The sequence below is a fragment of the Columba livia genome, chromosome 2, assembly GCF_036013475.1.
Source record: "Columba livia isolate bColLiv1 breed racing homer chromosome 2, bColLiv1.pat.W.v2, whole genome shotgun sequence".
Taxonomy (NCBI): domain Eukaryota; kingdom Metazoa; phylum Chordata; class Aves; order Columbiformes; family Columbidae; genus Columba; species Columba livia.
Genome location: NC_088603.1, coordinates 147,486,981 through 147,505,389, shown reverse-complemented (window position 1 = coordinate 147,505,389; position 18,409 = coordinate 147,486,981). Strand labels below are relative to the sequence as shown.

The 18,409-nt window shown below is 38.1% G+C and overlaps 1 protein-coding gene and 1 long non-coding RNA gene across 8 annotated transcripts in view; one reads left to right on the top strand and one right to left on the bottom strand.

The window, feature by feature from the left end:
* Positions 1 to 9,905, top strand: part of LOC135578692 (uncharacterized) — a 47,481-nt gene extending 37,576 nt beyond the window's left edge. Inside the window, exon 3 of the long non-coding RNA XR_010470757.1 lies at positions 7,100 to 9,905. This is a non-coding gene — a long non-coding RNA (uncharacterized LOC135578692). The remainder of the gene's footprint in view (positions 1 to 7,099) is intronic.
* MED30 (mediator complex subunit 30) lies at positions 2,509 to 18,026 on the bottom strand. 7 transcript variants are annotated; one of them, XM_065054298.1, is made up of 5 exons: positions 17,866 to 18,026; positions 16,919 to 17,124; positions 15,833 to 15,991; positions 12,646 to 12,756; positions 2,509 to 2,752 (listed from the first exon to the last, which is right to left on the bottom strand). In XM_065054298.1, the coding sequence occupies exons 2-5, from the start codon at positions 17,090 to 17,092 to the stop codon at positions 2,657 to 2,659; spliced, it is 540 nt and encodes a 179-aa protein (XP_064910370.1). In that variant the 5' UTR covers positions 17,093 to 17,124; positions 17,866 to 18,026; the 3' UTR covers positions 2,509 to 2,656. The 7 variants fall into 7 exon arrangements, with proteins under 7 accessions (XP_064910370.1, XP_064910369.1, XP_064910372.1 ...); XM_065054297.1 differs by having other exon boundaries at positions 17,831 to 17,953; XM_065054300.1 differs by lacking the exon at positions 17,866 to 18,026 and adding an exon at positions 17,640 to 17,797.
* Positions 18,027 to 18,409: the final 383 nt, after the last annotated feature.

Genomic DNA, 18,409 nt, shown 5'->3' with positions numbered 1-18,409 from the left:
AAAACATCGGAACATCTGCATTGATATTGCTTTGCTGATATGTGTAAATACTTCCTTTGGTGACATTTCATTAACTAGCAGTTAAAGTTCGGTTAGCATTAATGAAAATATTATATTTCAGCACATATTGATGCCCAGTAATTCCTTTAAAAGTGTTGCACAGCTGAAGAATTGCCACTTTTCTTAAAACTGTCATCTTCTTGGCCAAATCCTAAACTTATTCATGGCGGCAGTAGCAAATGAATTATGTTCGCTACCCGTACTTTCATCTGTCTAAGTCAAAGTGTAAGGTTTTGGTCCAACACCTTGCAAAGTTCCTGTTTTGACAGTATTTACTGTGATAATTTATAATTCTGTCAATTTCTGCACTTTGCAATTTAGCTACTGCACTATCTATTCTGGTAGTGGTTTAAAGTGTTTTCTCCTCTCTCCCAGATGAAAAATTGCAGTATAAACCTTGGCTAGTGCTAGCAGCTGCACAGAGTAAACTGAATATTATACTGGCCAGACAACTACTCGCAATATTTGCACTCTTATTCACATTTTATGTTACTTCTGCACTGTATATATGCAACAGTCAACAAACTTAAAGACATTCGGTAAGAATACATAGTATACAGGCAGCAGAGCAAAGTCTAGATTACTCTCTATTTCCCGTAATTGTTCAAAAAATAGAACAAAATGCTAAGTACTGAGAATTTTACACTCACAATTCAGATGTTGGTGCCATTTCAAAATCCACTTCAAATACTACTTCTAGGCTGGATGATGCGTATACACACACTGATCAGAAAACTGCCACTACACCTTGCAAATACAAAAATGTGCCTCCATCTTAAAAAACAAGATAAAAATCGCTACGTGCCTTTACTTATAAAACACTAATGTCTCGTACAGGCACAGAAACGAACCATTATTCCTGACCAACAAATCTGCCATAGTGGTCAATCTAAACAAGAACCGAACCTCTCTGCCACCAGCTTTGCTACTGAGAAAGCGATCTGCTCCTCCGTTTGTAACATGTGAGCACAGACAGAGATCTTATTTGTAAGGTGTTCTGACACCTGCTCACATTTAGGTATTGTCATAGTTACATAGCACTTCCAATGCTGGGTAAACTCTTCAAAATGAACATTTTCTGACTCTGTTTATTTGCAGTTATAGGACCAGGCATCTATTTATCTGTTAATCTTTAAAGCCTTCAAAAAGAGAAATAAAAGACAACCATATTGTACCCAATTTCAGGGAAAAGTCACAAATTATTAATGAAGTGTGATCAGATCTATTACATACAAGTGATTTTTCCCTTGAGGAGCAGACAAATGGGTTGACATTATTAAAGAAAACAAAATTTTAAAAAAGACTGATAGAACAACAAACCAGTATAACATTTTAAAAACCATATAGCTCAAATCAATGAGCATTCAGTATCAAAAGCCCATATCGTAAAAAGGATCTCTTTTAAAAGGATACCATTTAACTGGACTCTTCAGAAGGTTCTGAGCAAATCTTTCACACAAAACTATTAAGGAATCTGACTGGGCATAGAATGAGAGATAAATGTAACACAGAAGAAACAAATAACGAGGATGGTCACTTTTCATCTTGACAAATATTAACAGTAGAGTGCCCTACGGATTTGTATTGAAACAGTATTATTTTACATATCCTTTCATCTGGGTAAAGAGACACACAGTCCACCGGTAGCATCTAAGAATAACAAAAATTATTAAGAATATTTTCAGGGTTACTGAAAATCATAAGGAATACCAGAAGCAGAACAAAAAAAGATGAAGGTTGATGATTAACACAAAATAACAAACTGCTCATATACTCCACAGTTTTCTAGGACTGGCAGTCACAGGGAAAAGATTAATGAGGCTTTATTCAGTGCATTCTGGTAAACCAAACCAAAGTATTCCAACCACACATAATGCTATAGGAATACTGCAGCATACAATAGCTGGAGCAGTACTCAAGAAATTATACAGTTACAGAAGAAGTTAATGTTGAAGAAATTCGTATTTAGTCTTCACTTAAAAGACTTAGTTATATCCATACAGATATATACATAATTTTATGTAACTTTTGAATTTTGCTCCATTTTATCTAGTGTAACATATATCCAGTGATAGGATATGAAATAAGATGAACTTATATGGCATAGTAGCCTGTAGTGTATGTACCCACAATGGGGAAATGTTGCACTGTACTTGTACTATCTGATCACTTATCTTGATCCTGTATCTTAGAGTGACTTCTGTATTGCAACTTTTCCTGTCTGCAGAGGTGGTTTGCACAGCAGAAGGGCAGGCACACACACATTTCGAAAATAGTGTTAACTGCATTATTAAAAATATCCACTTCATTTATAAAAACCCCATCTGCATAGCAATCCAAACTATTACTGTAAGTTATTTAGGTTGTATTATATTGATACTAAGTGAATCACTCAGGTAAAGCCTGTAGGATTTATCTGTTATGAAAACAAAGCCAACACCATCAAAGTTGTTACAAAAAACCAACATTTTAATCTTGAACTTTTCAAACATTACTGCAATATAGTTGTGGGAAAATATGTTACTTCTTAGAAAGAAATTAAGTGTATTAAAAAAAAATCATATATTTTCCAGCTACGAAGTTTGATTTTCCTTGTTCAGTTCCGCATTGCCAACATGGCATTTATGTCCCAAATGAGATTCCGCAACTGATCCATGATCTGCTTCAGCTGCTGATTCTTCTGTTTCAGTTTCTGTGGAAAGAGTTTATTAGAAGGTTTTTTGTGATCAGTTCAAATAGCGCACTCGGAAATTCAACAAAAGTTACAGTGCTATGAAACACTATATGGATCTTCTCAGTCGCCTGTGAGCAGAATTAGTGGGATAATACATCCTCTTTAAAGCAAGCTAAAAATACAAGAAAGCCTCAAAAGTTAAGAACCATCGCTAGAGGGGGAATGCTGTTTCTTTTCATAGCAGCTTTTTTTCCTAAAAAAACACTTGATCCCATCAAAAATCAGATGCTTGTGGGGACTGATCCTCCCTTTCCAAAGTCCAAAAGACAGCACTTTATGTAGAAAGAAAAGAATTGGTAATTTGGACCAACACAGTTCAGGGAACAGGTACATTTATGTGAACATATGTTGTATAACATGCGTGCACAGATAAATGAGGGATTAACAGTAGAAGTTTGAACAAAGCACAAGGTACAGGAGAAGCCAATCAAGATTTTCCAGCCCTTCTGCCTATGTAGGTCACCCCCAAGGGCTCCTGTCTTGAAACAGATATTCCATTCCCAAGCACATGGCATTCTTTAAAATTGTGTATGTGTTTTCGTGAACTGCAGAAGCATCTGAATGAATAGTCAAGCAGCAAACTTTCTTTTATCTGGGTGCATAAGCAGAACTTAAAAACTATGTCTCTGCAAAAGAAAGACTAAGACATTGAACAACCTCCCTAACCTTTCACATTTCAGAATAATACACATACTTATTGTCTGATTTCTTTCTTTTCCTGCTCAAATCAAAGCTGCCAAAAACTAAGTTACTGTGTATTGTTGACAGCAACCTATGTCCTTAATTTCATTTCAATTTGATAAGATGTCAGCACTATCACATTAGAGATCAAACTAGCTATTCATTGGTGAAGTCTGGAGTTCCAAGTAGAGTGAAAGCAAGGGAGAGACTTGCTACCATCGAAAGAGGACAAACTATCCAAATATTTCAGGTTTGACATAACTTTATTATTTGCACTACTAAAAGACAACACATTAAAAGGACAACCCAGATCAGCAATATAACCAAAGTAACTGGAACAGTGATAAAAAGAAGCAATATCCTGAATATCAGTCTTTTGAATTTTGATGTGGAAAACAACATTTTTAAGGTGCCCAGCTGGTCAGCTGGGAAAGAAGTCCAGGGAAAAAAAAAAAGCAGCTGATTGATGTCAAATCTGTAAAAATTGGCTAAAGTACTATTGTAATTACACTCAAATGACATGGGGAACATAGAACTCTGAGCAAGGGAAATATTCCTGAACACAGTGGACACATTCCCTGGAAGCAGAGCCAATACTCAGTTCCAGACTCCTGAGAAGCACGTAAAACAGGACAGTTCATGTGCACTAATTTGGAATTTCTAATCAAGTATTTGACAGACTAAAAAGTATTTTGAAGGTAACTGTGCATTTATCTAATGCTTCTTTCTTTTCCAATTGCTAATCCAAGACTTGATGATATACAGCAGAGATCCAGCTCCTAAAGACAAGAGCAAAAACTGAGAAGCATGTAGTTACCAAATGAAAGAATTGCAAGCGTCTCCATACAAAAATTCATAATATAACATCTTGATGCTTGAGAAAGCACAAGAGGAATGAGATAAACAAGCATGTTCATACCTGTGGCATTTTTAAACATCTTTGTTTGCCACCTTCAACATTCACTCTTAGACAAATCAATGAATGCTACATCAAAACTGCCAGGTGGATGCAAGCTGTCACTCACTGATGTTGCGGCCACGTCACTTCATGATTTTTCAAAGCCTTCATCAATAGAAACAAAGGCCCAACAGTCAGTGATGGTTATTCAAGTCACAGACAGAAAGAACTATCAACCTCCGATATGCAGATTGTGTTCTCTCTCCATCCAAGTCGAACTGTACTGTTCAGTACTGTTAGGCAGGCACGCTCACATGAACTTTACGTAAGTTACACCTAAAAGACTCATTCTGTAAAACTGTTTTCATTTCTAGTGCAAGTGTTATTAAACTGTAAAGTGCTTTATCTTTACTTGATACTAGACAAGGATTTCAAACTGGATTTCACCTGTTTTCAAAGCATCTGTAAAGACAAGAAGTATACAATTGTTACTTTATTTATCTGAAGATAATTTCAGATCCTTGTCTTCAGTGAAGAGCTATTTTCTTAGCTTTTCTATTCTACTTTTTCCAGAGACAGAAAAAACATCTAAGATGAAGCACCATCTCTGGACTTCTAGGCTGAAAAAAGAATAAAGAGAGGGAAAAAAAATCCACTTCAAAGAGCATGGTCTCCTAATTGAAATGCATATAGTGATCTTTGTTACTGATCTTTGACAGGCAGCGGTCCACATCACAAAGTACTTATAATTAATATGTTCTGCACCACTAGCAGTGCTGGCCTCTGCTTAAGACTTTGCTGAGACAGTAAGAACGTCTCAACTCAGGTTTAACCTTGGTGAAATGGCCTTCTTGGGAAACAGGCAAATTGTGTAAGCAGCTTCTGCAGCAATGACGAATTTTCTTTTGAACAGATTGCTTGCAAGTTGTCTCCCACTCCTTTCTCTTTCTACTGAAATGACTTAGATGAACTCTGGACTGCTTCTTGGGATTAACAGTTGTAGGAACAAGAAAAGGTACTTCATCCTACACACATGCTACAGCTTCTCGCTTTATCTCTTTTAAGACAGCACAGGAAAATTATGAGATGCAGTTTATAAGGAGACCTAAATTCACCTTCCATCTGACAGGCACATTTCTGTTAGTCCCTCTCTGTCAGAAAAGTGATCTGACTGAAAACCAATCCTAAGGGGTCGTCTTTGGCAATATTGATTTTTGATGTCGTTAACTATCCATTTTGATTGACACTGCAAGTGCTATGGCCAGCATGATGGAGCTGGCAAGGACTGCCCCTTCCAGTAACCAACAAGACCTTAGTAGGCTTAGGTCAGGTAGGACGCTTCTGAAAACAAGTGCAGAAGCACAAAACCCACATAAATGAAACAAAGTGGAAGAACCATAATATACATGCAGAAAATTGCTGTCTTTCAAGGAACGTGCCATAAATAACATGTTTCATACAGATTCGGGTTCAGCAGCACACAATAATTTCAACTTAGATTGAAATCAGTTTTTGACTTAAACTCATGTTTGGTTCACTTTCATTTCATTTGAAAGCACTGCTGTCTAGACCAACACGCAACCTTCTATCAGAGACATATCAGAGCTTTACTTCACACAGTTCCCGACTCTCTCCTCATCTTTAGCTCATCTATCTTTCCCATTTTAAGACCTAAACATCACTATGAGTCAATACTGCATTCAATCCATTTGTTAAAAGTCCCTTCTTTAGGCAAAGATAATAGTGTAAACACTGCAGAACAGTGAGATTGTGTTCCAACTGATGCCTGTAAAAAGCACTTGCCTATGTTGTAGAGGCACTTCTACTGCCTAAGAAAAAAAAAAAAAAAACAAATAAAATGAGATGTTTCCACCTTGAAAATCTTAGATAAAAGACTATTCTCCTGAATGCTGTGGCAGGTATTATTTTTACCTGCTCTGTTCAAGTCCTGCAACAGTACAGGCCAGAAGTACATCTAAGCTTCATAAAGCATTAAATGTTAATTTGCTTGCATAAGTCTCAACAGAAATAAAACAATTATGTTTACTTTGTTGATTACAACTCTACTTCAGAGAGAACTTGCATCATTATCTTTTTCATGAGTGTGTTACCCCTTCTGACCATAAAACTGCTGTAGCAAGTGGTTGTTGAAAGTCTTATAAAGGCAATAATGGTCTCTGCTTTTCCATTAAGTCAAACCTGTGAAAATTCTACAGAAACATCATATTGTGATTGATAGGTGAGAAAAGTACAGCCTGCCCTGGCAATTCATACTGTTCATTTTTATTTTTTAAAGAGTCCATACTGGAATCTCTGAAGAAGTGGAAAAACTTTTTTCCCCCTTCAGTTTATAGTCAAAAGACTTACAGTGTTACACACACACAGCAGGAAAAAAATGGTAGAAAAAATGCCTCAACACTTTGCACATCTCTCTTAAAGCTGCCAGGTGATGTTCTAACTTATGGCTACTCAACTGATACCAAGGCCCACTTTTCATCATAATAAATGCACATATTAATCTCTTTATAAAATATATTTTTATATACTTATAATATTATAATATCTATTACATATACATTTATATTACTATATCTATTTATAAAGTTATAATAATATTTTTTCAAATGGATAAAAAGTATTCATCACTAATACACTAACTGCTGTGCAATGAAACATTAACACAGTCATTGCTCAATAACTACACCTTTTCCTGATGTCATTCACAGGCATAACTGTTCTGCCCTTACTGGAAATGAGAGACTGGGTTTTCTGCCTCCGTCCTCACCTGACAGCTGAAAAGAAAATTGCCCCTTCTGCAGGCACAACTCTTGTTCCTGAAACAAGCCCAGGCACCAGTGACAGCTCCACTGCATGCTCAGTATTTTTCCCATCTTGAACCAGAGAGCAATTCCATGTATCCACTGCTCTGTGGTTCAAAGAGGAACAAGTGTGTTCATCAAAACAGGTGGATGTTTGCTTCATACCAATTATTTATCACTTGATGGTGAAGACTCAGGTCTTATTTACTGAGTACCCTCTAAGCTATCTAAGATTCAAGTCCACCACTAAGCTTTATAACAGCTTCCCACATATTCAAAGGACAGCCATCACCAGCTGGGAGGGGACGAATGAACAGCTACCACAGATATATTCTGGCAGCCACAAGGATAAAAACCCAGTTCTTGAGATCAGCCTTCAGTTACATACTACTCACATTAAATCCCTCCTTCTCAATCTCAAATTCCCTGCTTATTCAATACCCTCATCCAAGTTACACAACACATAAACTAGGATTCTTATAATCTTATTTATTTATCACAATACTGATTCAATCTAAACAGTGTCTAGTCTGCAGCAAAAGCAGAATAGCTCAAGGACTCTTCCAGAAAAGGAAGTGGGGCAGGGAGGGGGAAGTGGAACCAAATTTGATAATGTAATAAAGGTTGCATATATGCCTTTATACAAGGACAAAAGGGGACAACTGGGATTGCAGGGAAAGCTTTAAGCTTGCTGTTTCCTATCTATTCTCAACTTTGTAACCATGATATTGTTTCAAAATAGGAAACTACATAAAAAACTTCGCATGAAACACTTCCTATTAAATGAAAAAGGAAATATTTCATTATATGGAATAAAATGCATCCAAGTGCTGAGAGAGCTGACTGATGACATTACAAGGCCACTCCACATAATCTGCTATTGCAGATGGAGAAGGGCTCCTGATGAAAAAGGAAACATCTCAACTCATCTTCAATAAATGCAAAGAGGGGGATCCAGAAAACTATGGAAAGTACGGTCTGGTCAGCCTAAGCCTTCACCCCAGAAAGATTATGCAGCAAATCCTTCTAGAAGTCATGCCTAGACACATAAATGGTAAGGTGATTGCAAACAGTCATCCTGGATTTACCAAAGGTGTGTTATGCCTGACCAACAGGCTGGTCTTCTATCAAGAAATGACTGGCTGGGTGGCCGAGGATTTTCTTCACTTTGATATCAATCAGGCTTTTGACACAGTCTCCCTTGTAGACAAATGACAGAGATGTGGTTTGGACAGGTGGTTTACAGAGTTAGTGGAAAACTGGATTGGATTCTCAATGTTGTGATCAGTAGTATTAAGACCAAGTAGCAGCTGGTCTTTCTTGATATTTCTCAGGATTGATACTAAGGTCAATATTCTTAATATCTTCATTAGTGACTTACACACACTTAATGACCTAACCACCACATTAAAGTATCAAATTTGTGGAATTTCTTAAATTGGTGGAAGTGGTCAGTCGACTCAGTGGTAGGATGTCCAATTCAGGGGGACCTCAACAGGTGGGAAAGGCAGGCCAACGCCTATGTCAGGAACTTAAATCAAAGCAACATCCTACATCTGAAAACAGAATAAACTCATACAAAATCACAGGCAGAGGACTGACTGAATAAAAAGCTGATTTGCAGAAAAGGTCCTTTTTGAAACTTCCTGACAAACCGAACAGGAGTCAGTGCCTATTGAAGATTAATCTGCTCAGAAGGTGTCCAAATAAACATTTCTTCCTCTCCTGTTAAAGTGTACCTCTACAGACAAAACAAATTTAAAAGACATGCAAACAGGGTGAAAGATAGTTTAAAAAGAATGCAAGTTTCAGCATAGTCAAAAGTAGTTTTCAGGCAGAGTTCTCCAAAGAGAAAGAGTAATTGCAACTTTAAGGACTACTGCCCAAAACAACATCAGCTGAAGTGCACAATGGTCTTGTTATCAAAAAAGCCCACAGCTAAACTCGTAACAGCTTAATTGAAAAGCCTGTCATGTGGATCATACATTTTCCTCTTAGCAAGATCACTGTTAACCAGTTAGCAAAGTTTAATTAAGAATATCAAACATGATTATTTTCTAAAGGGTCACTTGAACTGTTCTAATGTTATTTCACACCATTTCATTCTCACCCAAATGTACTGAGACTACTAATTATGTGATGGAATTCCTAAGTGGTTCATCTGAAACCAGACCTACAGCATCTAAAAAAACAAAACTGTATTTGTGTCATTCCTAAAAACCAGCAGTAAAGAAAACTGCTGGTAAGGAAACAACACAAATCAAAGTGTTCTCAGCCTGTGATTTGATATTTTCTGTTGTAAGCCTGTCAAATGTACCATAAGAACACAGACCCAAGGTGAGCCTGACATATTGAAAATATTACAGATGATGCTATACTTAAAAGGTAAGAAAACTGTAGACGGAACATTAAAGACTCAAAAAATATTAAGACAAGTGAGAAAACTTTGGTATTTGTTGCAAACAGTAATTATGTTCAGTGAAAAGTGAGTAAGGCTTTGTATTAGCAGAAAAATACAAATGCTAAACTGATTCTGGAACAGTAAATTATTTACTCCAGAAAAGAGTCAAACCACCTCAGCAATTTACAACTCCAGAAAGCAAATACAGAACAAAGGAATAAGCAAGACTTTCAGGAACTGCAGAAAAGAATTGCTTAGTACAAAAGGTAGAGGTAATTAGTGCTCAATAAATTGGCTGGCGTTTGCTTGGTCTGTTTTTTTGTTTGTTTAGTTTTTTGGGTTGTTGTTGTTTGGCTGTTTTTGTTTATTTGTTTGTTTTTTAAAATAAAAGTGGTGCACACTTCTTAGTTATTGCTGGCCAAAAATCCTTTTGTTTTTAAGCTTAGTAGGTTTTATTTAAACCTACAGTTGCTATATATTATGAAATTGTTAGGACAGAAATTCATTACCTTGTAAACAGATCTATATTTTAAATTAATGGACAAGTCCTTCTTAGCCATGGTGAGGGCACTAAACTTTCTGACCTACAACATAAGTCTAATGTAGCAGAATAAATAAATTAGACCAAAAGATGTCACTATACAGTAAACCAACATCAAAAGCTACCACAGTATTTCAGAACTCCACTACAACAACAGCTGCTTCTGCCCCAAGAGTGAGATGGTAGGTACAGGAAGCAGGTGACGCTCCCCACGTCCTGCACTAAGGATGGCCCCTTCCCAGCAGCAGTAACCCTCAACTGTTCTGTGTCAAGCCAGTGGTTCCTGGGAGGGGGGATGTTTTTGTGTGAGAATATACAATCCACAATTTTTATAGGATCTGCTGGTTTTGGTTGTGCTCCAGGCTATAGGGCAGTAAGTGTCTTTCACATACATCCAGAGCCACTAAGGAGATCAGGATGGCTCGAAAGTCATAGCAAGAATGGCAAAATTAAAGAGACCCATGGAAAGTCTAAGAATTCAAATGTCTCAATAGCATCCAAATATTTGATAATTGCAATAATACGTTTAACATTCAAGACTGAAAAGGTATTGCCTATCATAGCAAAAAGGACTAGGTGAGAGCAGGACAACCAGCTGAAGGGAGAAAAGATAGTGGGTCATGAGTACAGAAAGCTGCTGCTTCTGTCATGTGGCTTTCCCTGTCACAGCATTTTCATCAACATTTTGTTATTACTGAAATCTTGCTTAAATAAATTAAGCAAAATTGAGTTGGAAGTGGATATCACATATTACAGAGGACTGAAAAGCTGTCAGGAGTGCTAGCTAAGAACCACAGAGGGCTATTTGAGCCCAGCAGCTAGTGTCAGAAATTAGACCAATTAGTCTGATTCTAGTGATTATTATTTGCAAAAATAAAAATTTCTTTATTTCTAGTCATAAAACCCAAAGGCATTTCCTATTCTGTAATGTACTAAAACTTGACCTTTGTGATTGTGTGATTGGTAGTGTATGTGCTTATACAACTGGAAGGGAACAAAAGAAAAAAAAAATCAATGCATTTTCAAAACCAAGAAGTTTAAATTTCTACTGCAATAGTTAATCAATATCTGTCCACAAGAATACCAGAGAAAGTTCAACTATCTTGTGAAGATTTACTGTGGGAAGTCTGCAAAGAAGGTCTAGGCATTTCAGTGTAAATGCAGGAATTCTGACCAGGTTTAAATGAATGTTTTAATACATTCTTAATTACCAATTTGCTACCAATGGTCCTGTAACACTATCGACCTTTTTAAGGTTTAGAACTCACCATAAACATTTATGAAATGTTTTTCCCAAGATCACGTCAAGGAGATTTAAAAATGTATTAGCATACAAGTACAACAACAAGGGCAAAAACTTGTAATAAAACTATCAAATCCACAGCATATATGGATAGTTAAGCTTATTAACACTTAAAGACTGCAAAAAATGTGCACAAATTCACAGTACAACATTATATACAATATGATATATACAACCCTTCTACATCAGCACTGAACAGAAAGAATACAACAGGAAAGCTGACAGCTGCTGTTCTCTACACTCACATAGTCCTCATTTTCTCCTGTACAATATGCACACATTTTTCTAAATAAATGGGTTATGAAAAGTTCAATACATCTCTGACTGTTGAGTACAAATTAAAATATTGGAATTATTCTAAAAGCTGAAAATCCCACAATTATTCTTTTCATAAAGAAATACTCTACTATTTTATTTGCTTTGTTCAGTTATTTTTGTAGATTATGTCTCCTATTTACTAAGCATTTACAGACATTACAGCTACAGAAATACTTAATTAATCCTACCTTTGTACTTTAGAGACTGAAGAAACAACGGTCAAAATTGTGGTCTGGTAAAACCACATCTTTTAAAACTCGATATTATATTAGCATTTACTACAGCATAGTTATTTTTAGGTTTGGATCCATCTTTACTAATTGTACTGAATTGCATACTGCCATTCAAACTGCAAATTTAATAGCATCTTTATCATACATAGTACATTTTTTTCTGAATGTGTCAAGATTCAATAAATGCTACATTTAACAAAAGGAATGATCTTCCTCAAGCTGTCAAAATACAGAAAGTTCCCCTGAAAATCCTGCAGCAACTCACATAATTGCAATAATATTTACACATCTGATGTTCAATACCCATTTTTTAACACCTAAGGTAAATTTTGAAATAAAAAAGATCCTTAGGCCCTCTACCTCAATCTGTGCTTCCAATATCTAGTGGGTTAAACATAATACTCTGTATGCAGAAGAATACATGTCCATTTAAAAAGAGGCACAAGTTGAATTCTCAGGAAACCTAAACTCTACAGTCAGAGGTACAGCTAAAAAAAATAATTGCTTACTAAAACGTAATTCTGAAACAGTTACATGCAAGAAATACTTATTACCTTGTTTGCTGGTAGACATCTAATACAGCTACCTAGAAATGTAAGCTTTGTAACGACAAGGTGACATTTTCAGTCTTAGGCAACTCAATTCCAACTTTGTTACCTTATTTACTTCCATAATTTCCCTTCTCTCTTCACTAGCAAAACGAAGCTGACTTGCAGCACCACGATCATCGTGCTTGGAGCCATCTTCTTCAACATATGGAATAAGTTGCTGTGAAGACAAGAAACATAAAAAAAAAAAAAAAAAAAAAAAGAATAAGAATAAAAGAAACTGAAAACTGGAGATACAGGAGATACATAAGGCACTACCATTTTCTCCAAAGGTTCAAACTTCCCAAGAGGAAGCAGAGACAAGCTTACTTCATCAGCTCAAACCCAAAGGCCTTAGAATGACCTCAGCTGGTTCTCCAGGAAAACTATGTGCTTCAAAAAGACACAATCCCATGTATTAGCGTGCCTAGACCTAAGCAACTTCACAACTGCAGGCAGAACCCAGTCTTTACATTTCAAGACATTTATCACACATAATTATTCTGTTTTTAAACTCCGCAGATTGTGATCTTAAAATTTACTGTTCCACACTATGAAATGCCACAAACATTAAGTTATCATTATTGTAAAGTATTTCAATGATATATTAAACATGACTGGCTTTACAAAGCTACTTGGTTAATACCCTAATTATGACTTGCTGTTTTAGTAGGCCTCTGTTTGGCTATTCTTAAGACTAAGCCCTTAACAGTTCCTTAACAGTTTTTCTGTAAGAATTTCCCACTATGATCTCCTCAAGCACACAGTAAGCTTCTACAAAGCAAAAAAAAAACCATAAAGAATTTCTAAATTAATATTAATATATGCTCCCTTCCTAAAAAAATAATAAAAAATATAAAAAGAATCAGTAAATGTACTAGATAATAACCAAATACATGCTTCTGTGTCAGAACACTCCCAAGCTAATATATTACTCAGAAATAATTATAAGCTGTAACATTTTATACATAACATACATCCACAAAATCTACAGCCTATTGGTGTTTTTCTTTCCTAAACTGAGAAAGCTAAAGCTGATAGCAAAATTACATCCCTGTTCACATACACATTACAGACAAATGGAAGAGTAGTAATTGATGCAAATGAGCAAGGAGATATTAGTTTAAAAGTCTGTGAGCAAGTTGCCTTCGCATGCATATTAACTTGTTACTTAGGTCGGGATGTAATATTATGAAGCACTCAGCTGCATCCTTCAGCATTCTGATGGAAAGCTTTCATTTAACCTACTGAAAATTTAATTTCCTTCTATAAAATTTGTTTTTGTAGGCCATACTTATTAAGCTTATATAAATGGACAAAAACTACCACACTAAAATCTGCCATGAAAATAATAAAGGTTAACAGCCTACTGCCTTTGCATACCATAAAGCAGAAGTAGTGTGGCTGCTAAATACTCTTGGAAAAAACTCCTCCTCTCTGCGACAGAAAACAAAGTACTACTCAAAGTAGAATATTTCCTTTGAAAACCTCCCACCTTTCAGAAAAGTTAGTAGAAAACCAAAAATCAAACAACCCCCCCCAAAACAAACCAAAACAATCAACCAAAGAACTCCAAACCAAAACAAAACAAAAAACTACACCTCACACACAAATGAAATAGGAATTGTAATCAATTAGAGAACTTTGTAGCTGGATCTTCTTCATAATCATCTCATGTCTTAATAGTTAATGGAAACTTTATAATATGTATTACATTGGTAATATGCATTAACTTAAAAATATAAAACCACTTATATCAGCTATAATAGATTAAGAAATATTAGTAGGCACTGACATGACTGATTAAAAAAAAAGACTTGTTGATATTCTTTAAATATATGGTTAGAATGTCAGTTACTAAATAATATGATTGAGACTATTGCTGAAATAAGAATTTAAGAAAACCAATGCCACTCTCGTTTACCCTAACTGATAAAACATGAGGAGGTTGGCATTCTATTAACTCCAGAGCAGGAAACCCCAAGTAGATAAGAGAAAAAAGAATTCCAACTATCGATACAAAACACTGCTGTGCATGAGGTAGCAGTGAGACCTTGCATTAAAAAAGCTTAACAGGACTACTCATTTTCTCTACAGAGATCCTGAGATCCTTTCTTAACCTGGCAAGAGCTAAAAACTGTGAAGAAAAAAAAAAAAGACCAACCTCCACTCATTTTGATCATATGTGAAAACAAAACATATCAAAAGCTTCTAAACGGGACACAAGTATTCAGCTATTGCACACAAGTCAACAAAACATGAAAAATGTTGTTCTTTTTTTTTCTTTTAATGAGAAAGTTATCTTCCTCCCTTGCTTGCTATAAGGTTTCTGAATACCTTTCTCTGAAACACACGGCAGTGACTGCTGACAGAAGATTAGTCGTTTAGAATGGACTCCTTAAATTCTTTATTCCTATTCAGTGAGGAGACTCAAATATAAAATATAAAATATAATGCTTAAATGATTAAAACAGAATGGATAATCAGAAGTCTCTTAGTAGAGTTGCCTCAGAATCCAGAGGTCAGTAATTAAAGAACCTCATAGTTCTGATTAATGTAGAGCAGTAGGAACCCAAATCATAGCACAAAACAGGCTTTAAGAGTACTACTAGGAATTAGAAACAACTTATAAGGGGAAAAAATGAAGTTTTGATTTTACTAGGAATAGCAATTTTACTAGGAAAAACTTCGGCCAATCTCCTTCCTTGAAGTCTTACACTCTTAACTTTTCCATCATCGCTACACATTCAGATTTGGTTCATACTTACTGGCTCAGCAGTCGAGTGAGCAAATTACAGAAGCACAGACTGATGGTCAGAGCAAGAGAATAATGTTTACTACTCAGGGAGCCAGGCTGGCAGGTGAGAGGTTAAAGTAGAGTGTTTCCCACTATAATCACCTCTTTGGAAAAACAAACAATCAAAAACCACAAAAACTTGCCCTGATTCTTGATTCTTTATTTACTAGTAGAAAATAATTGGTAAATGTACCAAGCCTAGAGGAAAAAGGCTGACATTTTAAATGAAGTTTCATTTTAAAATTGGATTCCTTCCACTGGTAAGAATTGTTGATGTCAATGTGAAAGCTTCACAATCTTTCCGCCAGCCCCAAATAATAAACAGAATTCAGTCCACTGAACAATTCCACTATCATTTAAAACTTAATATGAGTCTCCTGCAACTCAGAAGAGTGGAAGATATGCTAAGCAGAGAGTGGTTATTCTGATTTGTCATTTATGTATTAATAAAGATACTTACTTCTATGGGAACAGGATCGAGCCCAGCACAGTTTTCGTTGCATTTGTCATAGACTAGTCTCAGTTTTCTGAAGAGTATTGACAGCTGACGGAGATGTTCCTGCAGCTTTCCCAGTCTGTCTTGATATGTTCCAGTATGATAAGTAACACCATTTGGTAACTTAGAGAATCAAAACCCCAAAACATTAAAAATATTAGATTAAAGTTTCTGTCACAGGAAATAAACTAAGTCAAAGGGGTTTTTGTATATTTTAAAATAATACAATCATACTATTCCCACAGAAATCACTGACATTTCTATTTTCTTTATCAGCAAAATTTTGTATTTTATCTGTCCAATTACTGCTGTAAAATAGTTTCATGTATTCTGCATTTTGGTCTGTAACTCCAGTGAATGTCTTCAAAATCCTTAAGCATGACACCATTGTTGTCTGTTACAGCTATTACATTTCTAGACTTTGTTTCTCAACGCCAGGTCACAATTCAGACACACAATCCAAATGAACTCCCTGTTAGCAAAACTCTAAGTACATATACCTACACCTATGATATTTCCAGAAGGAAACTGCTGGAGTCAAGAAAGTACATAGGGAACGGGTGTGATTATCTTCTGCTCTCAGCAGAACAACACGACAGAAGTTTGTACGCTTTCCCAGTAAGCAGGCACAAATAACGATTATGTCCACTTCAATAACAAGAAACTCTAAGGGGATAATATTACAAAAAAAGATCAACGAAAGTTCCTCTAAAATTACTCCCCAGATATTAACAAAACCAGAGAAACATAAACACACTTCAGTATTCATATAGGAAAACACAGATACTCAGGGTATTTAGAGTATATTTATTGTAAGAATGAAAACAATTCAGCATTTCTGAATGTTCTTCATCTTCACTTAGCGTATAGGAGTAAGCAAATATTTCAAGAGTAGTATTCTCTTCCGCAATCAATGCCCCTTTTTCAAAGCAGTTTAATCACGTTATGTATTTAAATGTCCTAAGCTACCTCCTGTGCCTATATATACAAGCAGCTGGTGGTAAAAACATGGGAAGTTGTGGACCATAAAAAGAAAAAGTTATGTCTCACCTGCATGTTCCTCAGTAACTGGAAGATTTCCATGGTTCGAAATACAATGTCCTGCACAGTCTCTTGGCCAATTCGACAGAGAGAAGCTGTGTTTACCTCCCTTGCTGCTTGAGCCTGCGTCCCTGCGAACGCCCCGGGTGGCATGCCTGCCCCAGCGAGAGGTGGGGTTGACATCTCTTGACTTTAACCAGTCCCACCGAGTCCAGCTGCACAAAGGAGTTAAGACGGAATGATTAAGTACTTGTTTGAGTCTATAATAATAAAAAAGCTTCCGTATGGTGGCCATGCCCTTCCTTTTCCCCATGCGTGGTCCTACCCGAGATAAAACTGTTCAGCTGACACAAGGCAGCTCGGCGCTGTCCCCTTTGGTTTGGGCACCGCTCCCGGAACCACTGCAGCTCTGCTGGGCAGTGGAACTGGGGTGCTGCCCCCACACGTCCCCTCAGAGCGGTCACCGGGGCCCTGCCCCTCTCTGTCTCCAGGGAACACGGACGAGGCCTCTGCCCAATTCCCACACCTGAGCACCGCAGACCTCCCGCGGGCTCCGGGCCCGGCCCCCCTGCCCCTCTCTCCGCCAGGAACCACCGCCGCGTACCCACCGCGCGGGACGCCCCGGGACCCCGCAGACCCTCCCTCGCCCCGTTCCGGTCCCGCCCTGATCCAGCAGGCCCGCCAGGGGCTCCTCGGTTAGCACGGCCGCCCTGGAGCCACGCGGAGTTACCGGGACGGGGTGCGACATGTTTTCCGCTGCCCCCAGACCGCAACGGGGCGGCCCTTGGGAGGCGAGGAGAAGCCGCCCCGGGCCCCTCAACCCCTCCCTGGGGACGCTCGGTTGGTAACGGCAGCGCCGCGACACCGAGCCCACCCCCCAGAGCCACCCCCTCAGGCCCCCGGGCGGCGGCCGGTGCTCACGGGGACCGGGGCGCCGCGTTGCCCTGGAAACGCACAGGCGGAAGCACTCAGCGGCGCGGGCCACCTGAGGCGGAAGTGACGCTACAACCGCCGCCGGGGCGGGAGGGAACGTTCCGTCAGGGGCGGGAGCGAGGGGCGGTGGGGCCGGGCCAGGCGAGGCCAGGGCCGGGTACGCTGCACTGCTCGGTGTGGGCGTTGGGCACAAGTCTCGTCTGTGTCCCCTGCTCAGCGGGGGAGGTGTCGTTCATTGTCGCGGGGTGTCTGTCGCGCTGCCTCGCTCGGGGGCGTCCCGCCCTGCCGCTGTCCGCCGCGCTGGGGCTCCCCACGGGCGGCCTCGCTCGGGGACCGGGTCTTTTTTCAGGTTTGCTGGATCACGGGAGGGTTTACTGGCAGGTCAGCCTGGCGTACGGTTTCTGGAGGTTGAAAGATCAAAATCATAGTTCACGCCACCTGAGTGATGCGAGTGAGGGTTCGGACATGGCGTTTCTGGGAGATCACGCTGATAAATTGTTGAATATCTGCTTTGCAGTGTGGGTGTCTCTTTGTGGGTATACACATGCGAACTGTATTAATTTTATA